Consider the following 25,587-nt stretch of genomic DNA (forward strand, 5'->3'; position numbering starts at 1 on the left):
ACAAATCTCATGACTCCCTTCTGTTCTGGTGTCCTTCCTGGGGGCCTTTTCCCTTTCACCCCAAGCTTGTGTGAATTTTCCTAAAACACTACTTGGACCATGCTTCTCACAGCCCCAGAGTTTCCAGGAAATCTCCACCATCTGACCCCACACTCCTCTCTGACTGTTGGGCCCTGCTTCCTTAAGAAGTCTAGCCACCTCAGACATTTCACTTTCTTCTAAACATGCCTTACGATCTGCTGCCCCAAACCGTTGTCTGTCTATGCCCTCACCCCAGCCCTACCTCTACCTACTGATACCTGGCTTTTAGGGCACACATTAAACTTCTCCTGGGCACTCAGACCCTGGCGGACACTCTGCCGCTGATGATGTCATGGCTTAGTGGGTGAAGTGCATTGACTTTCAGGGACTTCCCTGGTGGTCCAGTGGTTAAGACTCTGTGCTTCCAGTGCAGGGGGTACGTGTTCAATCCCTGGCAGAGGAACAAAGATCCCAGATGCCACGTGGCACAGCCAGAACATTTTTAAAAAGAACATCCCCTTTCAGCCAACTGCTCTCCCAGCCTTTCCCTAAAGCCAACTCTCCTGGCCAGGCTTTCCCCCTAAGACCTACACCGTCCTTCTGTTGGGAAAGGATATAAAACAGGCAGCTTGGCCCCATGGTACCAGCTGTCCATTTTGGAGCCTAGAGCCCAGGGAGCCCTAAGTCTATGTCCTTTCTCAGCACTCCTTCCCTGCCCACTCCCCTACTGCCTGACATACTGTTAGTTGTTACAGGGAAAGGTGGAGGGGTCTCCTCTCTGCTCTTACCACCCACCCATCCCCACATGGCTTCTCCTTCAAGAGAGAAGGCCTCCCAATTTGGATTGGTGAGAATTCAGGACCCTGACTGGGGTGCCAGTCAGGGTCAGAGCTCTCAGGAGACCCAGGCTGCTCCGTTTCTGACTCTCACTCTCCCTCGCTGGAGAGCAGGTGGCCTGGGGTTCCGGCCCCGTCTCCCTTCTCTGCCTCCCAGACCCAGGCCAGAGTCAGCACAGCCCTAGGATGGGTGGCAAACTCATCTTCTGACTCTGTCCCCTCTCCCACTGTTTGTGTCACTTCTCTGCTCTTTAGTTGGTGTGAAATTCCAGGCTGCGTTCAGGAGGATTGATTCAGACACTAAATGCTGATGGCTAAGGTTCTGAGTTCTGGAATCAATGCCCCAAAACTTAACATCTCATAATGGCTTTCACCAATAGAGCATGTCCCCGCACTAAATGCTACATGTAATTTTCCTGCTTTACCCTCACAATCAGCATGAGGCAAGTACCATCACCATGAATAAGGAAACCGAGTGTTGGCAAGGGTTTCAGTAAGGTACCTAGAAGTAATAGGACCAAAATGCAAACTGAAGCCTCAGGATCTAACACCTGCCCTCTCAGTGACCACATACCCCATATCATCATTGAGGGCATTTGCTCATCTCTGTGCCTCTGGCTCCCTCAGGGTTCTCTGCTATTATTTTTGTGTCCCCACTACCACAACATCTAACACCCACTGTATTCCAGTTCCTGCAATGGAAGAGACGTGAGCACACATCTGTGTCTCACACACCATCTCTCACCCTTGCCCAGTGCCAAATGGTATCCTTTGCACATACTGGGCATTTGGAGGTATTCATTAAGTAAAGTCTCTTTACACAGCCCACCTTGCCATGAGACCCTCCAGGTCACGTCTGCCTGAAGAGGCCTCTGTTTGCTCAGTTCCCCCCATTCCTGGCTTGGAAAGTGCCTCAGCCCAAGGCCTCGTGCCTGAGTGACTTACGGGTCAGTCTCAGAGGCTACACTGGACCACCCAAAGGTTGGAAGAATAAAAATGGAAAGGGTTGGCTGGAGAGAAAGGTAGAAGTTCTTTCCCTAAGGGATTCCATCCCTTTTCTGTTTAACAATCACCACTACCACCTCTTCACTACTCCTTTCTAGTTCTCCTGGTGTCTAAACCCTGATGTCGTGCTAAATCTTGTTCCACTCTCTCTGTGGGGAAGCTAAAAAGCAGCTCTCATACCCTCTGGATGGTATGATGATAACAACAGTAACTAGCATTTGCCCATGTTCTTGCCTATCTGCCAGGTACTGTTTAAATGTACTTTAGATATTCACCTCATAACACCCTGGAAGAGCGGTGCTACAACTTTCAGATGACTAGTTTTCAGATGAGGAAACTGGGAGAGAGTAAGTAATTAGTTAACATGGTGGAGAGGGGATTCAAACCCAAGTAGTCTGGGCTCCAGCATCCATGCCCTTAACTACTACTGTACAGAGGCCAAAAGACCATCCCAACTCCACTCAGCAAAGAAAAAGCAGGAGGAAACTCTGAACCTCAGAGAAGTCCAGCTCTGACACCTCAGAAGGCCAGAGTCTGCTACCTGGATCTTGACGACTGCTGGAAGCCAGGTCCTGAGAAAGTGGGAATGTTCAGCAAACTTCTGCCGGACCAGGAAGCCACGGAGGCGGGCCTGGAGCCGGATGATGAAGCCCACGTTGGCCTTCCAGAGCTGCTGGCGGTCATAGGCAGTGGTGACCTTGGTGACAGCTGACTGCAGAAGCAGAAGAGAGGGCATGTGGTATCCTGGTAGGTGGGAGCCTCTCCCCCAGGAAACCTCCCATCCATGAGCCCTCTCTCTCACAGGGGCCCCACCAACCTGGATCTCCTCCCGAGTTAGGTGGGAGGTGTTGAGGCGGCAGCCAGGGGGTTGCTCCCAGGTCCCCTGGAAGGTCCGCAGGTGAAAGTAGTAGGTAGTACCATCCTTCATGTCATGTTGAACCCAGAGTGCTGTATCTCCTAAGCAGAAGCCAAATAAGCAAAGAAGACTCAGAGGAGATGAGAGGTAACTGGGGCTGGCCAAGAAGGGGAGAGGCAAGGTGAGGCCACTACCTGGGAGCTGCTTCTTTGCCATGGCATCTTTTAGGAGCCGCTGGTAGCCATCGGCACAGTCGGGAACCACTCCTCGGAGGCCCACGGAAGGGTTCCTTAATACCCGTTCTGTCTGGGCTGCTTTGCCCTCCTTGATGGCTTGATTGATGGCGGCCACACCAAGAGCCACTAACAGGGGTATAGAGAGGAAGTGGTCAAGTTTCCCTTGAGCCCCTCCCACAGGCTCTGTCCTGTCTATTGTGAAGGAATCCAGAGAAGGAGGACTCAAAATCACGCTGTGTGATGGAAGGGACAAGGACATCCCAGGATGGACGGATGAAAAGCAGCAGCATGCAGCTGTGCTTAAAGGGAAAGGGAGCCATCCAGGAAAGCTTCCTGGCAGAAGGCAGCGTAGGCCTGGCTGTTGTTTAGTCCCTGAGTCGTGTTTGACTCTTCTGCAGCCCCACGGACTGTAGCCTATCAGGCTCCTATCTATGGAGTTTCCTAGGTAAGAATACTAGAGTGGGTTGCCATTTCCTCCTCCAGGGGATTTTCACGACCCAGGGATCAGGCCTGTGTCCCCTGTATTGACGGGCGGATTCTTTACCACTGAGCCACCAGGGAAGGCAGGGCTGGACTAGGGAGTGGTAAAAGGAAGGCTTGTACAGAAGTTCTGGGGCAAGACATGGTCAGAGACACCACAGCACAGTTTCATAGGAGGAGAATAAAGTTTAAGAAGTGGGGGGAATTGATGCAGCCCTTACCTTCCAGTCACTAACAGACACACAGATGGATTCCAGACACTGAGAACTAACATCATCAGCATCCCACACAAGAACGGCAGTGTCTGTGCCGACTTGGCCCTTACTTTTCCTCAAAGCCAACCCCTCTTTGCCAACTTTGAGACTAAACATTCTCTAACCAGAGCTAGTTGCTGAAACCCAAACTCAAGCTACCAGTAGAAAATGGGATGGATTTTTGGCCCCCACCTGTTTCACATGCTCACACTGCAGGAGGAAAGTGCACACAGGAAGGCACAGAAGGAGGCAGTGGGTGGACCAGGGGCTCTCGACTCCAGAGGATTTCCTGCCCAGCTGACTGCTAGGAAATCCATCCTATGGTCAAAGCAGCAGCCCTCCTGTTCTCTTTCTGGCCTGCCTCCGCAAATCAGTTGAAATGGAGAAGGAGGTGACTGGGGAGGCTACCTGACTGTCTGGGCTCCCACTGAGCCCACAGCTCCTCGCCTCCCCCACACCCTCTCCCCTCCAGTACTGCCCCCCCACCTCCACCCCGGCCCATTTACTTCTCTGGGCTGCATCTGTATCCTGGTTGGCTCTAACCACTTCCTGGCGGATCTCTTCCAGCCACAGCACAGCTTCGGGATCCCCCGTCACCTGATAAATTGAGAACAATGGGATATGATGAGAGCTCAGGCTGGTCTCCCCAGGTTTCCAAGCCCAGGTGCCCAGGGGAGCCAAACTGCAGGCTGACTTGGGGAGCCACAGGGGTAAGCAGCCTCTGTGCCCCTCTGCCCACCCTGCATGGGCACAGCCATGTGGCTCCCTTGGATTGCTGCCAGGCTCACAGGGTTCTTTCCCACCCTGCTTTCATAGCACCCCAGAACCCTCTTAAACCTTCAGCATCCACCATGCTGTCAATAGTTCCCTTTCCTGCCCTTGTCCCTCAGCCATGTCCAGGGAGAGCCCACATCTGAGGGTGATGGGCTCTCCCCACTCCTCCTCCTGTTCCCGTATGCCTCAACACACAGCTTCTCAGGCCAGTCCTGACCCTGACCTCCACCTTCCCCTCCCCACTCTTCCCCATGCTCCTCTGCCACCCAGGTCAAGGGAGCCTGTGCCTGCCTCGCTGTCAGGCTTGTTCCCTCCCTAGATTTACCCAACCCCAACCCCAGACTCTACTCCCTCCCCACTCTCCTCATTCATAGATGAACTTTCTGAACTAACATTTGATTGAGCACTGGTGTTTCAGGCAGTGTTCTAAAGCACTTATAAACTAACATTTGTAAAGCACATAAGACAATATTTGGCACAGGGTGAGAACTCGATCAACATTAGCTGGTGTCCCTGTCAGATTATCACACTTAAACCCTATAACTCTGAGGTAAGTTTATTATTATCACAAGCTGGAAGGTGAGGAAACTGAGGCCCAGCGAGGGTAAGTAACATGTGCAGGGTCAGATGCCAGGATCCAAACTCAGCTAGTCTGGCTTAGGACTAGTAGCCCTCAGCCACTCTCTATGCTGCGCCCTACTCCGGGCATTACAGGCTCAAAACCCTGCCACATTCATCAGCTCACTTGGTTTTTCACCCCCATTCCAGTAGGGAGGTAGGACCAGGGCATGTAGTATTTTACAGATGTATAAGGAGAGCTCAGGGACGTTAGGGATTCGCTGTAAGTCACATGGTCACTGAGCATCAGAGCAGGGAGTGCAGCCTGGGTTCTCAGCCCCCCAGACCTGTGCCCTTCCCATAGGCAAGGTGCCCACCGGTCCACTCTGTGCTGTCAGCTGGGGCTCTGCCCTTCTTCCCCGAAGCCAGATCAGAACCCCCCTGCCTCCCACCCCCAGAAGGGACCATGTCCAGCAGACTGGCTTTCCCAGGGTGCACACTGGGCAGGGGATATTTTTCCTGTGCTGGGGACCAACCCAGCCAGCCCAAACCTCACCTGGGCCTTCCGCCTTTTGGCCGCCACAAGGAGGAGATGGTACCGAGTGGCAATGGGCAGGCTGATATCATCCAGGCCAGCAGCAGGAAGCAGAAGGGAGGAGAGGGTCTTCTCAGGGTTGTCCTGGTCCAGAGCCTCGTTGATGAGGCTGACCGCAAGGACCTCTGGGAAAGGGAGAGTGAGGTGGGCAGAGGGCCCAGACTTATGGCTGAAGGGTGGGGCTGTTCGAGTTGGGCCATCATCCCCCTGTCCTGGACTCCACTCACGATCGGTCTCTTCCTGGACCTGGGCGTTGACCTGGCTCACTGCAGCCTGTAGGTCATTCCAGCTCAGGAAGGCCCCGTCAACTCCACGTATCTGTCGCAGCTTCACCAGAGCATCAAAGTACCTGGCAGCCAGGTGAGTGAGGATGAGGGGGGAGCATGTGCATCACCAGCCAGAGGTCAGGGGAAACTTCTGGACTTTCCTTGCTTGACGTCCAGGACATCACATTCTCCTGGTTCTCATCTCACCTCACAGGTTGTCCTTTCTGAGTCTCCTCTGCTAGTTCCTCCTTCACCTCTAAGCACAGAGCATCCCAAGACTCAGTCTTCAAGCCTTTCTCCCTCCATACTCACATTCTAAGTGATCTCACCTAATCTCATGGCTTGAAGCACCATATGCTAATGACTCCCCAAAGTACACCTACAACCTTTCATAAATGCCAGCTGCCTGCTCAGCATCTCCACATGAATGTCTAACACTCACCTCAAGCTGAGCAGTTCACATCTGAACTCCTAATTCCCCAACTTGGTCTGCATCTTCCACAGTCTTCTCCATTTTGGTAAATATTCACTCCAACTTCTCAGGCCAAAAATCTTGAAGTCACACCTGACTCTCTCTCACACTCCATATCCACCACATAACCAAATCCTGTCAGTTCAGCTTTCAGAATATATCCAAAATATGGCTCCTTTTCACCACCTCCACCGCCATGGCCCGAGGCCAAGCCTCCATCATCTCTTGCTGGATTACTTCAATAGACATTTAACGGGTCTCCTTGCTTTTTCCCTTCTAACCTATAGTTGAGATTCTTGGCACAGCAGCCAGAGTGATCCTGTTAAAAGTAGATCGCATCACCTCCCTCCTCACTCAGATCCCTCCCATGGCTTCCTCCTCACCTGGAGTAAAAACCAGAGGCCTACATGGTCAGATCTCTGAGACTTCACCTCCCATTATTATCCTCCCCTCCTTCCACTCCACCTCGTGGTCTACCAGTGTTCTCTGAATACACCAAGGACACTTCTTTTTCAGAGTCTGTGCTACAGATAGCTCATGGCAATCACTTATGCCATTTAGGTCTCTCTCAAAATGACACTCTTACTAAAGAGGCCTTCTATAACCATACCATGTAGCAGACACAAACCACCCTTACCAGGTCCACATCCTTCATCCTCTCTGCCCTGTTTTATTTATCACCACGCATGCTGTGCTTAGTCGCTCAGTCATCCGACTTTTTGCAACCCCATGAACTGCAGCCCGCTAGGCTCCTCTGTCCATGGGATTCTCCAGGCAAAAATACTGGAGTGGGTTGCCATGCCCTCCTCCAGGGGATCTTCCCAACCCAGGGACCAAACCCAGGCCTCCTCAGTTACAGGAGGATTCTTGACCAACTGAGCCACCAGAGAAGCCCGTTTATCACCGCAGCGCTTCTAATCATTTAACGTATTTGCTTTTTGCCTCTCTTCCTCTGCTAGCACACAGTCAGATGACAGCAGGAACTATGTTTTGTTCGCTATTGTCCCCAGCACCTAGACTAGTATCTGGCACATGAGTGGGTACTCAAACATTAGCAATGAAAGATTAAATAAATGGAGGAAAGGGGAATGACTGTGAACCCAACCACTCCCAGAAGAAACATAGGTCAGGGAACTGCAAATAGACCCAGAGAGTGGGCCTGGGCCCAGGAACAGGACATCATGCAGAAGGCTAGCCTCCGGGCACAAGAACTTGGAGTCTTGGCTACACTCTCTCCATCACCCATGCCCTCCCTTAGTATGCGGCTACACCCCTCTTACCGCTGAGCATTCTCCCTGTCCACTTCGGCCAGGCCCGTGGCGGGGCTCACCAGACTGCTCCAGAAGCCGCTAGCATCCTTGGCCTCCAGAGCCCGGTTGATCAGGACCACGGCTGAGAGCATCTCCACAGCCACAAAGAGCTCCTCCTGGGCCAGCTCCTGCAACACAGGGAGGGCTGAGTCTCCACGGGCTGGCGAAGGGCTGGGGGCCCAGCTGCCCTCCTGCGCCCAAGCCTCTCCCACATCCCAGAGTCTACATCTCAAAACCCCTATGGCCTAATCCACTCACTAATAATTAAACTTAATAATGCTTACGACGTATTCAATGTATAAGTACTTTGTGCACACTATCACTTAGTTTTTCTAACAAGCCAAAGAGGTAAGTACCATTAATATCCCCATTTCACAGATGAGACCACAGTTAAGTAATATAAGTTAAACCTAACTGCCAGATACCAGGGCCCACACTCAACTGGTGAGTTCTACTGGTCCCCACCACACAGTGAGAACTGCAGTCAGCCCTGGGCACAGAGAGAGGTGTGTGATGCCACACACCGAGGGGCCCCTTTCCTGCCCAGTCTTCACCCTGAGCTCAGCCCTGTCTGGAGCACCCTTCCTGTCCTCTACAAACAGAATGCTGCAAACAATAATAATGGCTAAAACTTTCATGCCAGGCTCATTTCTAAGCACAGATGTTAACTCATTTAATCCTCACAACAATCCTATGAGATAAACATATTATTGTTCTGATTTTATACATGAATCGAGGGGCAGAGGAGGTAAATAGTTGGCTCAAGGTCACATAGCTGGGAAGTGGCAGAGCTGAAATTTAACTCAGGCAGTCTGGATCTAAAGTCCACATTCGTCGCTATATTTTACTTCTTAGGACTTATTTTTTGCTTCTTTGTCATAGACTTCCTCACATTCACTGAGACCATCCCCTTCCCAGGTGCTGTGTCTGGACTTGAGGCTCTGTAAATGCTTGCTGTGGGGAGGATTCTCTGTTGAGACTCCTCTCTTCCAAGAAGACTTCCCAGGTTTACCCCAAGCTCTGCCCCCTCCATTCTCCTGTGAAACTGTCTTCCGTTCACATCATCTACACCTCCCTCCTGGTCTCTGCTTGGACCCTCAGATGTGTTCTAACTTCTCCAGCAGGCTGGGAAGGCCCTATCACTTCACTGCCAGAGAAGCCGTATGGACAAGGGGAGGCGGGATAGCAGAGTGATAAAAAGCATAGGCTTCAAGTACACTCGGCTTTGCATGCACTCCCAGCACTGCCTGCTATAGCCGTTTGGGGCAAATTACTTAACCTCAGCATCTGTTTCTTCATCTCTAAAATGGAAATAATACTTATCCTATAGGGTTCTTTTAGCATTAAATGAGTGTTTAAAGCAGCGTCTGCTCAAAGGTATTTGCTATTATGATATACTCGGGATGGCAAGGACGGTAGCCCACCTCCCACCCCTAGTCACTTGCCAGCATTTAACCGTGCCCTCATGGGTGCTCTGGACTGACCGCTCTGATCCCTCCAGCCGCCTGGGAACCTGAGAGCTGGGCCCTCATTTCTCGGGCTTACCCCCTGCCGCTGCTGCTGGAGCACTGCCAGCTCCTGCTGGTACACAGCCGAGGCAAAGGCGTACACTGGAGGCAGCTGGGCTTCTGGGCACATCAGCTCCTTCACAGTGTCAGCTGCCACTCCCCTCTGGATAGCTTTGTTGATCCTCTGCACAGCCCGGAGCACTGCAGGGGAGGAGAGAAAGGCCGTGGAGGCTGGCTATTTCCACTCTCCTAGCTAAATAGGTTCTGCTGGCAATCTCTGAGTGGAAATGGCTTTGAACCTCTGCTAGGTTCCAAATGTATTTCTAAATGTTCAGGAGGAAAAGGGGCTGGGTCACTTTAAGAAGAGGTTCTGGAAGAAGCAATATATCAGGCCTAGAAGTTAAGTAGCTCAGCAGGTAACAAGGAGCGGCTGTCATAGCCGAGGTGAGTTCCTAAGGTGGTGAGCGCAAGACAGACAGGAGGTTATGGAGCGCAGCTAAGATGAGGTTGGTCAAGAGGCTCCAGAGACCGAATCTTGATGACAGTGCAGAAGAATAGGGAACTAGCTTCAAGGCAGAGCCATTTGAGCTGCAAAGGGGCCATGGTGCATCAATGTAGTTTTAGTTTTCAAATGCTGGGGCTTATAAAATGCCAGGCAGATATGGGCATTGCCATCAAGGAGCACAAAACCTACTGGAAAAAAATAAGGATGCAGAATTACTACACAGCATTGCTGTCACTGCTGTGAAAGGTACTTCCCTTCTCCACTAGTACCCTGGCAGTGCAGGGGAGGAGAGACTTCAGGAGAGAGAGGAGGAAGATTTCACAGAGAAGGAAGCTGTGAGGCAGCTCTGCAGGACATTTTCATCTGGTTTCCATTGGTGACAATGTGGGGGAACTGTAATCTAGAGGACAGAGGCCTGGCGGTGGGCAAGGCTGGGGCCATCAAGCAAGAACAAGTTGTCTGACTCAGCTGGGCTGGTGGGATGTGAAGAGAAGGGTTGGAGAGATACTCAGAAGGTCTCACATACCAGGAGGAGGAGGAAAAGAGACTCAAGTCTTGGAGAAATATGGAAGAACCCGTGAAGGTCTGAAGGTGCTCAACAAAGAAGATCAGATCAGATTTGTCAGATTACTCTGGCACGAGGAAAAGAACTGAGCGATAAGGCAGGCCACTAGCCAGGAGTGACCCAGGGGCTCTGCAGAGCCTGCCAGACAAAGGTGAAGGGTGACTGAGCAAGTCCAGACAGAGGCAGGCATTCACGCCAGGTATGCTGTCCCCGGCCTCTGCAAGACGCTTGGGGCTCTATTTTTCTTCACACTTGCTCTCCAGGTTGATCCCCTGGGAGGGAGACAATCACTAACTCACATTCTTTTACTAAAGAATTGCATTTGTATAGCATATTTTTAAGGGAAACTGAGCTACTTCATGAGTTTCTCTCTCATCTGGGCCATCACTATATTTTGGAAGCCAAAGGAACCCAAGCAGGTTGAAACGGTCAAAATGCAGGGCAAGTGCTTACAAGGAAACTGCCTGCCCCAGGAGTTCATCCTGGTGCAGAACTGACTGTCATTATCTCCAAGGCCTTAATGAATTTAACTGTAGCATCCCTCTAGGGAGCCAAGAATAGGGCATACTAGGTGGCGGCCAGAAAATGGAGCAGCAGTCTGAGCTGCTCTACACAGAAGCCAGCCAAGGAATTACATACTCTTCCAAGAACCAGGGATACAGCCAGACCAGATCTCAGTCTGGAGGTGACTTACTGGCTTGTTCCTGATCACCCTTTATGTTGGCAGCAGCCACACCGGCTTGGACCTCCTCCTTTTCCAGAAGCTCCACCAGGCCCAGCTCCTGGAAGAGGGAAGAGATGCAGTAGAAGAGAGTCCTCCTGGGGCCATGAATGTGCTTCAGGAGCTGCCAGCGAGAGCCGCAGGTCCACCCAGTCATCTACCCTCAATCCCACCTCCCCCCACTTTCGGCAGACTAGCCTGACCCTCCCAGCCCTAGGAACTCATCTCTAACCTCTGGCTTTTTCTTACCCAGCAAACATCGGAAGTAACAAAACAGGCAACACAAATATAGTGTCTGGGAGAAAGTCAACAGCATTGAAAATAAGATTGCTAACTTGAAGCCTCAACTCAGCAATGGCGGAGCATATCACTGCCTACTGGGCTGCCCCCCTGGGGCCCCGTGGTCAGTATGAGAGATGCTCATAGGGCAGAAGCTGATCAGTCTGGTCCATTAGACTTTGGCGTAATTTAGCCATTTAAATAGGCTTCCCTGGTGGCTCAGATGGTAAGAAAATCTGCCTGCAATGCAGGAGACCTGGGTTAAATTCCTAGTTGGGAAAAGATCCCCTGGAGAAGGGAATGGCTACCCACTCCAGTATTCTTGACTGGGAAATGTCATGAACAGAGGAGCCTGGCTACAGTCCATGGGGTTCAAACAGTTGGACACAACTGAGCGACTAACACACACACACAACATGTAGTCAGCACATACTAGATACAAAGAATTGACAGTGGTGAGGCTCTCCATCGTCCATAGTCAGATAGAGAAGGTAGCGAGCCATAGACAGAGCCTGACCTGCGCTTTCTGCTCTCTGTCTGAGCTCAGCTGTTCCAGGTACCAGTCCGCAAAGTCTCTCCTCACTCCTTGCAGGGTCAGGACAGGGTCTTGAAGGGCCTCAAGCAAGGCCTCGGGGCTCTGTCTTTCCAGGGCATCATCAACAACTTCTAGAGCCCCATGGACTGAAAAGATCAAGACTCCATAAGGGACAATGTGAGAAAGCCAACCCCTCAACATTCCCGGCTCAGCCCACTTCTTTTCTGCCCAGGGTTACCCCCACCTCTGCCCCCTGGGCTCCTAGGGCCCAGCCTAAACTCTTTAGCTTGATCCTCAAGGTCTTCCCAGCTCATCACTCCAGACCCTGAGGATACCCTTACCTAAACAGGCAGGTGCACACTCCATCCTGGGCCTTCAAGCAGGCTCTCCTGCCCTGATCCCCCACCCCCATCCATCCATCCTCCAAACTCTCTTCTTGAAGGACCCCAGACCAACTGCCCCTAGCGCCAAGGGCTGAATGGCCTTCCCCTTTGCCTCTGTCCTCTCCATGGCTCTCCATTCAAACAGAAGTCCCCTTGTCAGCAATTGCTTCTCCAGACACTGACAGACGTAAAGAACACATATAGCCTTGACTTTGAAATAAAGGTTGGCCCAAGAGAGGTCATGGGCCTCTGGCCTGAGAGAAGCCAACCTCAAAACTCCCTGGGTGGGGGCTAATCCCTCAAACCTGTCCTGGCCTGTCCCTCTTACCGTTGACATGGTTGATGTTGCCTTGGATTTCCGCTTGAGTTAGGTAGCAGTCATAGATGTCCTGGCTTTCTCCATCATTCTGCAAAAACTACATTGAGAGGGGAACCTGGGAAAACCAGTTCAATCTTTCTTACTCCTCCCTCCCTGTATAACTATTTGGTCTTCTGGGGGTCTTCTCAAAGCCAAAGATCAGTCTGGTTAGAAGGAATCTGGGGAAACTGTGTGACCTAACCCCTCCACCGCTGCCCGGTACTGACACAGTTAAGCTGAACTAACACTGGGAATCTCCAGTCCAGTATCATCCAGTTCTACACTCCAATCTCTCAGCCCTGCCCCAGAACCTTTTCCTCCATCGTCTCTTCTGAATTCTCATCATTCTCCTCAGTTCCTCTCCTATTTCTCTATAGTAACTGACAAGTTAGTTTCTCCAGGCAACTTTACTCAGAGACAAGACAGATAGGAATCCTGGTTTCACTAGAGACTTTCCAGGCCACCCAGCTTTTCGGCCCTTGCCATCCAAGTCTCCTTACGCGGTTCCTGGCGTTGGCAGCCTTTTCCATCTTGGCCTGAGCCAGCAGTTCCTGGTAGATGGCTGCCAGAGGCTCTCGAAGATTCTCCAGCAGAGCACTGGGATTCTGCAAGGCCACTAGGGTGTCCTTGACCACCCCTCGCTCCACCGCCTCATTGATGGCAAGAACAGCCGCATGGACTAGGAGGGGACATGAAAACAAGGTCAGGAGGCCAGAGCAAACCCCAGTCCAGCTACAGTATAATCAGCTGCAGATCACTCTGACATTACCCTTTTTTCTATCCACAGGGCCAGGCAAGCTAGGTAGCCTAATGGCCCTGCCTATGATGAGAGGTAACCAAAGTTTATACGGGGGCATAAGGCTGAGTCCTCCCATACCCACTGAGTGACGCCAACAGGTGAGCCTGATCTATACCTGCAGCCTCATCCACTGAGAGTTCATTGGCCAGGATGCCCCCAATCTTGCTGAAGGCAGGCAGCTGGAGGTCATACTTAGCCAGTTCAGAGGCCATGTTGCTGAGTTCCTCAGCTGCAATGAGAGCACAGGTGCCCTCCATCAGGTCCTGAACCCCCAAGACCCCACCCAGGGGAGGAGCTGGGCTTACCTGTGAATTTCACCTTCCCATAAAGATCATGTATCTGAGGAGCCAATCCCAGCCGGAAGAGGAAGAGACTGGGAAAGAATGGAAGGAATTGGGGCCTATTCATTTTGACAGGCTGCCTAGAATAGGTTTGCAGGAGATACTATGGGAATTTAGAGATGAAAACCATTCAGTGCCTGCCCACAACTCACCCCCCATTTACAGGGAGATAGGCAAAGTAAGTCAGCCCAAGGCAATGCTGGAGCAGATAAGTAAGATGCTATAGGAGGTCTGTGGGGATTGGGGAGGCTTTACAGAGAAGGACACACTGCAGTAGCAGGTCATTGGATGGAGACAGAGGATTGAAAGGGCATAGCAAGCAGAGACCCGCTGAGCTAAGGCATGGTCACCTGAAAGGACGCGGGAAATGAAGTCAGGAGGAGATGACACGGTGGACACAGGAACAGATCAATCACTTTCTATGATTTAGCCAACTGGTTGCTGATGGCTGGCTGTAAGTAGGACTAAACAGCCTTCTCTTTTCACACTGACTGTTACAGCATGTGACCCTCCTGATCATCCTAATCGGACTTCTCTGCACCCCTGTCACAAGCTGAAGACTCTTCCCTGCCTGCCTTTTCCCTTCACCCACAGAGGTCACATGTAAAGGTGCCCTCCAGCACACACATAAATCTAAACAAAACTAGGTAGAGTGAAAACATCACTCTGAGAAGCGCTCCCTGGGGTCTACCCTCCGTCCTTCCTGTGTCAGTGTTTGTTGCAGTTGACTTTGGCTGCATCCACCCAAGGAACCAGATGACAAGTCTTGGTCTCTCACCTGAGTGCATGGATGCAGTAGACCACCCGCGGCATGTTCTTCTTGTCATAAATGTCCGTGGTCTCTGGGAAGAAGGTCTGGAGGGGAAACCACCCAATTACTGCCACTGGAGACTTCTGAGCAGCACCAGATATGGAAAGAGGGGCTGAGGAATGCGTCTTCCTATCTGACCTGGGGTGTGTGTCCCTTTGTTGCCTGAGGCTTGTAGGTCAATCTCCCCAGCTCTTTACAGCCAGCACTCATCCCCATACTCAGTGTAAAAGAAAGGCACTAGGACACACTCCAGCTGAGGCCCAGCCACAGACACACAGCCAAACCAAACATTAACCAAATGTCAGACAAGGGACTTCCCTGGTGGTCCAGTAGTTAAGACTCAGCCTTCTAATGCAGGGGTTGTGGGTTTGATCCCTGGTCAGGGAACTGAGATCTCACATGCTGCAAGGAGGGGCCAAAAAGTAAAAATAAATCTTAAAAAAAAAACACATCAGACAAGACTATCAAGTCTATAGGATGCAGGCCACATGCTCCAGGAGAAATAGGTACCTCTATTCATCCTACAGACACAGTCAGCCTCTATCCCTCACCGTGGACTCTCACCTGAAAGGTGGCATACTGGGAGCTGGCCATGACCCCAAAATGGCCCAATGAGACAAAAATTGCCAAGGACCACATAGGATCAGGACGTGCCATCACTGTGTCCAAGCCAGAGGTCTCTAACCAGCGGGGACCCCTCTAAGAGCTAAGTCACCCCTGGCATGATTTCCCACGCCACCTGATGACAGTAATGAAGTTTAACCTCAATACATCTCGGTTACCTTAGATACATAAGAAAGGACCAAATCTAGGGACTTAAAAGCATTCTGGCCTCACCAAGGATACATGTTTCTATTGTTTCTGCCTCTCACTAAAGCTTCTTTCTTAACTGCCATTTCCTTGTCTTATAGTTCTCTCCTATAGTGCAGAAAAACACAGCATAGTTTTACCATGTCTTAATTTACAATCCACAAAAAGAGATCAAACAGATCATGTGATCTTCCTAATGACCTTATACGGTAGATAGGGAGGGATCACCATCCCCACTTTACAGGTAAGAAACAAACTGAGAGTCAGAGTGAGAGGACGCAGAGCATGTGTCCAGCTGGGGTCCTGGCCTAGGCTTCCAAGTCAATCACCTAGATGTGGTGTGTCCTTGCTTCACACTATGAAATTCTGGTGGAAAGATGGCCAGTCAACATAAGGCCCAACTCCTGCATTATACAGGGGCCTCACTGACTAATGGGGACAATGCAGCCTGGGCCAGGGAGCCTTCACCTCCCTTCACTTGACATACCCACAGGGAGATAGAGGCAGAGACCAAGTAACAAGGTTCAAAGACACATGGAGATGAACATTGAAGGGTCCCAGGGAGATAAAGCATGTGTGTGGTGGGGGTGCTGGTAAAAAGCAAAGATGAACCCCAATCTTAAGGCCCCATGTTACCGAAGGCAGACCGATGTGGGCTATTGCAGACAGCCAAAAGTTGATGTTGTCCGTGTGACGGAAATGCAAGCCAGTTGCCTGAAAGGGAAGGAAAGAGAAGAGAATCTATTTCCACAGTTCTTGGGGTTGGCTATGGGTAGAGTCCAGACCAGAACTTGAAGATTCAAGGGGTGAGGGCAGAGGACCCTGCCCTATGGATTTCCAATGGCCCCAGGATGGAGACACACAGATAGAAACCAATAGGTATGGATGACCCAGTGGGGCATTTGGGAAGGATGGCACGGGGATGGGATTAGCAAGCTATACGGCTTCTGAGAAAAGGGGAGTCCAGAGCTGGGATGGGAAGGAGAGGCAGGCTGGGCTGGCTAGAACACAGGGAAGGGGAGGCGTGCCCTGGAAGTACCTTCAAGGTGGTAAAGCCCGCAGCCTCTGAGTGTAGACTGTAGGTAGAAAAGTCTGCTTGGAGGTTCTCATATCAGGGCCTCTCAAAACCCACCTAGCAAATGCCCTTTGCTGTTAAGGAAAATACACACCTCCTGGCTGGGAGATACCCATTGAAACCTGTTGTTCTGGTGCAAAGATTAATAGCATCCTTTTCATCCTCAATAGTAGCCAGGTCTGGACAATAAATTATATGGTCATCCCACTCTCACAGCTTTGGGAAGAGGGAGTTTGAGAGGAAGAATGTAGAAGGTAGAGACCTCTGCTCCCCACCTGGTACCGCAGCTGCTCCGCATCATAGATCTTCTTCAAGGGAACCACAGAGGGTGCAAAACAGTGGCCCAGCTTGGCCAGGAGTACTCCGTTCCGGAGGCTCTCCTCCAGCTCCACTGGGGAAGGCAGCTCCTCCTTCAGGCAGGCCTCCATCCAGCTGAGAGCATGAGAGCAGCTTGTGACCCACTCGGGCAGGCCACAGCACTTCATCCAATCCCAGCACCTTCCTCCCTCCCTCTCTCCCTTTAAGCAGCCTCTCACCCTCTCCTGACTCCTGCTCCTGCCCTGCCCCCACACCCACCTCTGCCCACTGCCTGGCTGTTTCTACAGTCTTCCAAGCTGCCTCAAACACCTGGATTGGCCAATCCTCAGCCCCCACCTGCCCCATACACCTTCCCTGACAGATACTGAAGCTGCCCATCTTCAGTGAGGCTTAAAGAGTCTCTTACCTGTTACATGATATAACCCCTCACTCAGTCTGGTTATGCATTTGAGTGCTGAACCAAATTGTACCTGCTCACTTCTCTTATTCTGCATGTTCTCAGAACCCAGGCACACAAAGGTCATGTCTACACAGCCCAAAACCCAGTTTTGACGATGAAGAGGGGAGTAGGGAGCCCCCAGGATTGAAGCAAGGGGAGCAGCACAAACAGACAAAAAGGAATCAGGAGACCTGCTTTCCACAACATCTCCCAAGTTCACTTCTCTGAGCCTCCAGTTGCATAATCTGCAAAATGAAGATACCACCTGTACTTCCCACTTCAGCGGGCAGCTGCCATGATTAAATGAGTTAATGAACGTGAAAACACCTTGAATGTAAATATCAAGTATTATTATGGCTGATGAGCGTATAAGGGAGAGAAGAAGGGCTCTCATCTGAGAAGCCCAATATGTGGGCTCCTCCTCCACATTTTGGGACCTATAGGAAAGTATCTGTTTTCAAAGAAAGAGCAAGTCACACCTCATTTTATGCTTTCTCTGCCACAGATACCTGATTTCCTATCTACCCCATCCTACCTACTTTTTGGGAGAACATTAAAATTACACTATTGATTGAAAGGAAAAGATTAAGCATTTGTCCTTCCTTTAGAGCCAACATCCATTCATAGGAAATATGGGGTAGAGTGGAACAAGTTGAGTGAGGCAGGAAGTGAATAGACAAAGCCAGAATGTAGGATGTTCTACAGGACAAATGACTTGGTTTCTTCAATAAGTCAGTGACATAAGGAACTGAAAAGTGGAGGTGAGCTATTCTAGATGAAAGAAGACTTAATAGTACATAACAACCAAATGTAATATATGAATTCTTTCAGATCCTTAACTGGATAAGTCAACTGTAAAAATATATGATTTTTTAGACAATCAGGAAAATTTGAAAATGGTCTGAGTGTTCATCTTTCAAGGATTAAGGGGTAACTGAGGTGGATATTATAATGGCATTGTTGTTATGAAGGCAAATGTCCATATATAGAGATATATATTAAAGTATATAGGCAGATAAAAGGATGTGATGTCTTTGTTCACAGATGGCACACTCGTCTTTGCAGAAAATCTGAAAGCATGACACCAAAAAACTCCTGGAGATAATAAGTGATTATAGCAAGGTTGTAGGAGACCAGGTTAATATATAAAATTCCATTGCTTTCCTAAATACCAGCAATAAGCAAGTGGAATTCGAAATTAAAAACACAATACTATTTATATTAGCAGCCCCCTCCAAATGAAATTAGGTATAAGTGTACATGAGGAAATCTACAAAACTGATGATGAAATCAAAGAACTAAATAAATGGAGAAATATTCCATATTCATGGATAGGAAGACCCAATATTGTCAAGATATTAGTTCCTCCCAACTTGAGGTATAAGTCAGTTCAATCCTAACCAAAATCCCAGCAAGTTATGTTGTGGTTGTCCACACGATTCTAAAGTTCACAAGGAGGTGTGCCCAGCTAGCTCAGTTGGTAGAGCATGAGACTCTTAAAGTTTACATGGAGAGACAAAACACACAAACTCGCCAACATGATATTGAAGAACAAGCTGGAATACTGACACTACCTAACTTAGCCAGTAATCAGACAGTATGGTCCTGGTGACTGAACAGACACACAGATCAGTGGAACTGAACAGAACCCATGTAAATATAGCCAACTGATTTTTGACAAAGGAGCGAAGGTAACACAACAGAGCAAAGACATTCTTTTCCACAAATGGTGCTGGAATAACTAGATATCCACATGCAGAAAATGAATCTAGACACAGACCTTACACCCTTCACAAAAATCAACTCAAAATGGAGCATCAACTTCAAAGTAAAATGCAAAACTGTAATAAAACTCCTAGAAGTGAACATAGGAGGAAACCTAGGTGACCTTGGGTATGCAATGACTTTTTAGATACAACACCAAAAGCACAATCCTTGAAAGAAATAATTAATAACCTAGATTTCACTAAAATTAAAACCTTCTACTCTACAAAAGGCAATGTCAAGAAAATAATATGACAGTCACAGGTTGGGATAAAATATTTGCAAAAGAAAACATTTACAAAAGACACATCTGAGGAAATTTCCTGGTGGTCCAGTGATTAAGACTTGGTCCTTTCACTGCCAGGGCCCGGGTTCGATCCCTGGTCAGGAAATTAAGATCCCATAGCCAAAAATAAATAAATTAAATAATTATTTTTAAAAAATACATATCTGATAAAAGATTGTTACCCAAGATATACAAAAACTCTTAAAACTCAACAGTAAGAAAACAAACAACCTGACTGAAAAATGGGATGAAGATCTTAGCAGACACCTCACCAAGAAAGATGTACAGGTTTGGCTCTCCTTTGAGCCGGCCTGCTGTCCTAACAGCATCTCCCACTCTAATAAACTTTATTCTCCTCTCATAAGAAAAAAGAAAAGGAAGATGCACAAAGAAGATAAACATATGGCAAATAAGAATCTGAAGAGATGCTTTACATCATATGTCATCAGGGAAATGCAAATTAAAACAATGATGAGATACCAATATACACCTATTAGAATGGCCAAAGTCTGGAACACTGACAATATCAGTGCTGCTGAGGTGATGGAACAACAGGAACTCTCATTCACTGATGGGAAGCCATTCGGTGGTTAATGTACTCTTACCATGTGATCCAGACATTGTGCTGTTTGGTATTTAACCAAAGGAGTTGAAAACTTACATTTGCAAAACATACTGCCAAAACTTGGAAGCAACCAAGATGACCTTCAATAGGTGAATGGATTAATAAACTGTGGTACACCTAGATAATGGAATATTATTCAGCACTAGTAATGAGTGAGCTATGAGACCATGAAAAGACATGGAGGAAACTTAGATGCATATTACTAAGTAAAAAGGAATCGATCTGAAAAGGCTACATATTGCATTATTCCAGGTAAGAAAAATTCTGGAAAAGGCAAAACTATGGAGACAGTAAAAAGATGAGTCAGTGCCAGGAATTGGGGGTGGGGTGGGAGAGAGGGGGTGAGTATGTGAAACAGAGACTTTTAGGGCAGTGAAACTATGATACTATAATTATGGAAGGATACATGTCACTATATATTTGTTGAAACTCATAGAACACCTATAGTTCAAAGAGTGAACTCTAAGGCAAACTATGGACTTCGAGAGATTATGTGTCAAAGTAGGTTTGTCAGTTGTAACAAATGTACTACTCTTGTGGGGGGATGTTGATGGTGGGGAGGCTAAGTATGTTTCTAGGAAGGGGATATATGAAAAATCTCTGCATCTTTATCTTAATTTTGCTGTGAACCTAAATAGGCTCTATAAAGTCTTTAAAAAAATAAAAGATGCTATTTCAACTCTCCCTTTCCCACAGAATGGACTCTTGTTTTTTTCCATTTGCTTTGGGGGCAGATGCCTGGGGTGAGCAAGATGGGAAAAGGAGGCCAGAAAGAGGCAGGCCCTCTGCTCACCGCTTGGCTTCCTCCAACCGGCACAGGTATTGATAGGCGATGTTCTGCCGCCTCTGCTCATCCATTTCCTCCGCTGTGAGGCGTTCATCTGAGCAGTCAAAGAAGGGAGCATTAGACAGAGGGCCGTAGCCAGGTTCTTCTTAGTAGATTTTCTTAGGCAACTCTGCTCAGAGACTGGAGGCAGCTCCCACATGCCTGTCCCCCTGTTCCCAGGACTCTGGCTCCAATCGGCTCCCATTCAGTGAAGATATCCTAGCCAGCACCCTGACAGAGGGAGGGTCCTTCCCTTTCCAGCCATCTTCCTCTCCAGCCATCTTCCAGACCTCCTCCTTCCCCCAACTTCATAGCCCTTCCCTCAGTACCTCCCTTCAGGGATGTCCAGATCCCTCCTTGGCTGAGAACTTAGCTCCTCATTTTATCCCTAATTAGGCTCTGAGTTCTCCAAGAACTGGACTTCTGTCATCCTCCTCATGTACTCTCCCAGAGACTAGATTAACAGAACCAACTAAGATGCATCATTCAGCAACCATTCATTCATTCAATACCTCCTGTATGTCGCACTAGACTAGTGGACCCCTAATCTCAAGAAGTTGTTGTTTAGTTGCTCGGTCCTGTCTGACTCTTTTTGACCCCATGGACTGTAGTCCGCCAGCTCCTCTGTTCATGGGATTTTCCAGGCAAGAACACTGGAGTGGGTAGCCATTCCCTTCTCCAGGGGATCCCTGGGATCCCCACCCAGGGATTGAACTCAGGTCTCCTGCTTTGCAAATGTACTTTTTACCATCTTAGCCACCAGGGAAATCCAAGCAGAAAGGAAAGAAAGGGAACTCAACAGAGAGTACCATGTGAAAAAAAAGCCATTCAATTTGGGATTAAATGGAATAACAGAATTTTAAAAGGTCACAAAGGTGTATTTACTCTCCCTCTTGGTATAGGTCAACTGAGGAAGAAAATAATCTCCAAGCTAAATAAAACGCAGACAATAATTTGACTCCCAAACTCAAGAACAGGAAATCCCTTAAATGAGGCGGCATTCATATTCTGCCTTAGCCACAGCCTCCTTTTATCCTTCCCCCAACTCTTCTCTCCCATCCATCAGGTTTCTTATGGAAAACAATACAAAATCAGACAAAATGAGAGAAAGCTACATATACACACCAAGAAAATAAAGTCAGAGAACTTGAAAAGAGATTTTAGCAAATCTGTCTTTGACTCAGCACTTTAGGTCATTCCGACTCTTTATCTCTTTTCTTTCTATTGCTTATCCTGTGATATGACTTGGGGGAGGGGCAGGGTTTCTTTGAATTGGTAGTTAAGCAAGTTAAAACACACACAGCCCCCTCCATGTTCAGATTTGAAAGCACTGGCCTACAGCAGGAAATCCACCAGTTCCTCTGAGGGGGTGTACAAGGAACAAGTGTTGGTTGCTAAGCATGGAAAATAAACCAGTAAGTGAATGACATCACTTCAGAGTTACGAACTGAGGACTGTGAGAGGTGGGCGGGACTTTACATACACGGTCTTAAAAAAAAAAAATCAGTTTTCCTGTTCTTTTCACGTCTGAAACTAGCTTTCCTTCAACTGATCGGTAGACATGGACTTTGCTTTTTGAATCCAAATGGAGAAGAAGGGAAAGGAGTAGAAGATTTTGCTTTCACTCAGGTCAGATGAAAACCTTTCTGCACTTCCATTTTTCTGACCCCACTCTAAAGCAGTGTTTTTGAAAATGTGGTACATGGACTACCCGCATCACAACTGGGTGGGGTTAATGGAAGAAGCCCAGTGGTGCCTGTTATAAATGCAGATTATGGACACAAGTTGAGACCTACTGTTGCTGACGCTCTGGGATAGAACAGACACCATAAAGTTTAAGAGGCATTGTCTCAAAGAAGCACCAAAAAATCAAGGAAGTCCCCCATGTCTTGTTAGGCGTCCCGTCCCCTGGCAGGGCTTGGCAAGTATGAACTGCTGAATTTTTAAGGAGCCAACCAGACCACCTACATTCTCCCAGCCCCGGAGCCCCAGAATTTGGGAATAAGGGAGAAAACTCTTTGTAAGCTTTGAAACGCAACACAGAAGTCAGAGCATTTCGCAGCTCACAGCTTTATTCCTGCCCGCCAGAGTCCGAACTGGGTGCTCCCTCTCCTCTGAACACAGTCCGGCTGCCCCTTGTCCAGCGGGTACCACGCCCAGCCCCAGCCCCAACCTCTCCCAGGACCGCCGTGTCCCCGACCAGTGGCACCACAACCGGATCCTACTCGGCCCCTTCTAGCACTCACAGATCGTCTGGCCCGGGCCCGCTCCTCTCCGCTCCATGTTCCTCCTCCTAGCAGGTTTGAATCTCCCGCCGCCCAGCCACCGCCCCTCACCGTTGCCACAGGCGGACAGGATACTTCCGGTCTATGCCGCAGGGGGCTCTGGGATTTGTAGTACCAGGTTTCGGAGGTGTGACACCAGGTAAGAAGAAGGATACCGCTCAAGGCTGGGAGGACCGTTCCCGTTCTTGTGGTACTTTGGGTCGCTATTTCTCCAGGGCTTCTTCGCTGCTAAATCGTCTTATTTCAAGTAGCCTCTGCTCCTGCCCCTGTTATTTTCATTTCCCCCTAATATTCCCATTAACCCCACTCCTGCTCTATAGTGTTCTTTGGTCTCGCTAACTTGAGGGCCTATTTTGTGCTATGCGCTGAACAAGGTGGTGCTGATGCAGAGATGCGTGCGTGCTAAGTCGCTTTAGTCGTGTCCAACTCTTTGCGACCCTGTGGACTGTGGCCCGCCAGGCTCCTCTGTCCATGGGATTCTCCAGGCAAAAATACTAGAGTGATTGTCATGCTCTCCTCCGGGGAATCTTCCCGACCCAGGGATCTAACCTGCATCTTTTATGTCTCCTGCATTGTCAGGCGGGTTCTTTACCACTAGCACCACCAGGGAAGCCCAATGTACAGATAAACAAACACAGTTAATGCCCTAAAGAAACTTGCTTTGAGTGATAAACACATAATCAAGTAACTCAGAGGCCAGTGATACACAGAGGGAGCAGATAATTGCTGTTGTTATAAGCAGTGAAATAATAATGCTTTGTGAAATAAGTCAAACAGAAAAAGGCAAATACTATATGATATCACTTATATGTGGAATATAAAAAAATAATACAATGAATATATATACAAAACAGAAACAGACTGACAGACACGGAAAACACAATGTTGGTGACCAAAGAGAGAGGGACAAATTAAGTGTATGAGAGAAACAGATATAAATACTATACATAAAACAGAAAAGCAACAAGGATTTACTGTATAGCACAGGAAGTTATACCCAATATCTTATAATAGCCTATAATAGGATACATCCCCTGGAGGAGGGCATGGCAACCCACTCCAGTATTCTTGCCTGGAGAATCCCCATGGATAGAGGAGCCTGGCAGGCTGCAGTCCAAGGGTTCTCAAAGAGTCAGACATGACTGAACTGCTAAGCACAACACATGATAGGTTATAATCTGCAAAAATACCGAATCACTATGCTGTGCACCTGAAACTAACATAGGATTATAAATCAATGATACTTCAATTAAAAAAATTCAGAGTACTGGGTGAAGTAAGTGTTTGAGGAAGAGTATGTAAAGTAAGAAAGGAGCAAAGGGCAGAGTGTTGGGGAACACTGGTATTTTAGAGGTGGACAGGGACTTCCCTGGTCGCCCAGTGGCTAAGACTCCATGCTCTCAAAGTAGGGGCCTGGGTGTTCCATCCCTGGTCAAGGAACTAGATCCCACATGCTGCAACCAAGGAGTCTGCATGTTGCAACTAAAGGTCCCACATGCCACAACAAAGATCGAAGATCCTGCATTCCACAACTGAGACCTGGTGCAGCCAAATGAATTAAAATTAAAAAAAAAAAAAAAAGAAGGGGACAGAAGGCAAGCAACGGAGATGGAGAAGGAGTTGTTAGCACAGGAGAAAGAGCCAGGACACAGTGGCTCATGGAGCCATGTAAGCAGAGACTTGTAAGGATATGTCAGATACAGCAGGGAATCACACAAGAAAAATGATCCAGAAATGATCACTAGATTATTAAGAGGTCATTGGAACCTTGGTGAGATCAGTTTCAGTCCCTGCCCCCTTCCCAAATCATTTTTTTTTCCCTTAAGAGAGGCTGCTCAGTGAGCAACAGACTGAGCAGCATATTTGACTCTGATTATGCTGTGGTAGCATCCTGAAGGCCCAGCCCATGGGCAGAAGTGGCAGGCAGTTAGGAGAGCCTGCTTCGGGCATGGGCACTATCTGTGGCACACAGCACTGGCCTTGCACACGGCAGGCACTCAACCAAGTCTGCCTGGCAAATGCAGGTGAGCCCAACTACTTCCTTATAATTGTGTTTCTGGCCATGGCCTCTCTACTTAAAAGAGGCCTTTCTCCTAGATAAATGAGGACATTTGCTATCTGATGCAGGCCACCCTTGGTGAGTTAGGGCAGTAGGTGCCTGTTTTCCTGGGTCCTGCTGTTCTCTCATTAAGCAGAACCTGGAGGTTGCAGATCAGTGGAGCTGGGAAAAGGAGTCCGGGGGCAGAGAGGCTCTTCTGATCTCCAGGCCTTTCCTGACCATCAACTTTTCACCCTCTTCCCAAATGTAAAACTACCACACAGAAGCACAGTGTATGAGTGTGTTCGTGTGTGTGTGAAAGGGTTCACTGCTGGGACAACCCACACCTCATTAAAACTTGCAATCACGGTTATCATGGTTAGTGGAAGGGACCTTAGGCTAGTTAGCCCAGAATCAGAAAACCTGGGCTCTAATCTCAGCCTCATGACTGCTTTGTGACCTCAGGCAAGTCACACCTGCTCTTCAGAGGTCCCTTCCTCTGTGAAATGAGGGAATGTGATAGATGGTCTTTGAAGCTATAACTAGCAACAAGCCCTTGCTGCTTTGATTCTTGCTTGAAGTGAAGGACTTGAAGCATGCGTCTACAAGAGTGGGGAGAGATGGGGCAGGAAGGGCAAAGAAATCCAGGTATC

The 25,587-nt window shown here is 48.8% G+C and overlaps 1 protein-coding gene across 4 annotated transcripts in view; it reads right to left on the reverse strand.

Moving 5' to 3' along the window:
- IQGAP3 (IQ motif containing GTPase activating protein 3) overlaps nucleotides 1–25,587 on the reverse strand; it is a 55,124-nt gene that overhangs the window by 16,299 nt on the left and 13,238 nt on the right. The window contains exons 1-19 of one of the 4 annotated variants that reach the window (XM_020910803.2): nucleotides 22,858–22,943; nucleotides 20,579–20,666; nucleotides 16,629–16,785; nucleotides 15,915–15,992; nucleotides 14,436–14,512; nucleotides 13,622–13,689; nucleotides 13,432–13,545; nucleotides 13,018–13,196; nucleotides 12,488–12,566; nucleotides 11,759–11,922; nucleotides 10,936–11,023; nucleotides 9,209–9,372; nucleotides 7,634–7,791; nucleotides 5,843–5,964; nucleotides 5,577–5,740; nucleotides 4,195–4,285; nucleotides 2,913–3,080; nucleotides 2,680–2,819; nucleotides 2,404–2,574 (exon numbers count right to left, since the gene is read on the reverse strand). In XM_020910803.2, coding sequence (XP_020766462.2) covers nucleotides 2,404–2,574; nucleotides 2,680–2,819; nucleotides 2,913–3,080; nucleotides 4,195–4,285; nucleotides 5,577–5,740; nucleotides 5,843–5,964; nucleotides 7,634–7,791; nucleotides 9,209–9,372; nucleotides 10,936–11,023; nucleotides 11,759–11,922; nucleotides 12,488–12,566; nucleotides 13,018–13,196; nucleotides 13,432–13,545; nucleotides 13,622–13,689; nucleotides 14,436–14,512; nucleotides 15,915–15,992; nucleotides 16,629–16,785; nucleotides 20,579–20,666; nucleotides 22,858–22,894 — 2,307 coding nt within the window. In that variant the 5' untranslated portion in view covers nucleotides 22,895–22,943. Of the gene's footprint in view, nucleotides 1–2,403; nucleotides 2,575–2,679; nucleotides 2,820–2,912; nucleotides 3,081–4,194; nucleotides 4,286–5,576; nucleotides 5,741–5,842; nucleotides 5,965–7,633; nucleotides 7,792–9,208; nucleotides 9,373–10,935; nucleotides 11,024–11,758; nucleotides 11,923–12,487; nucleotides 12,576–13,017; nucleotides 13,197–13,431; nucleotides 13,546–13,621; nucleotides 13,690–14,435; nucleotides 14,513–15,914; nucleotides 15,993–16,628; nucleotides 16,786–20,578; nucleotides 20,667–22,857; nucleotides 22,944–25,587 lie in introns of those variants that run through there. The other 3 variants (XM_020910801.2, XM_070467511.1, XM_070467510.1) reach the window with 3 other exon arrangements.

Source organism: Odocoileus virginianus, chromosome 5 (genome assembly GCF_023699985.2).
Source record: "Odocoileus virginianus isolate 20LAN1187 ecotype Illinois chromosome 5, Ovbor_1.2, whole genome shotgun sequence".
NCBI lineage: Eukaryota > Metazoa > Chordata > Mammalia > Artiodactyla > Cervidae > Odocoileus > Odocoileus virginianus.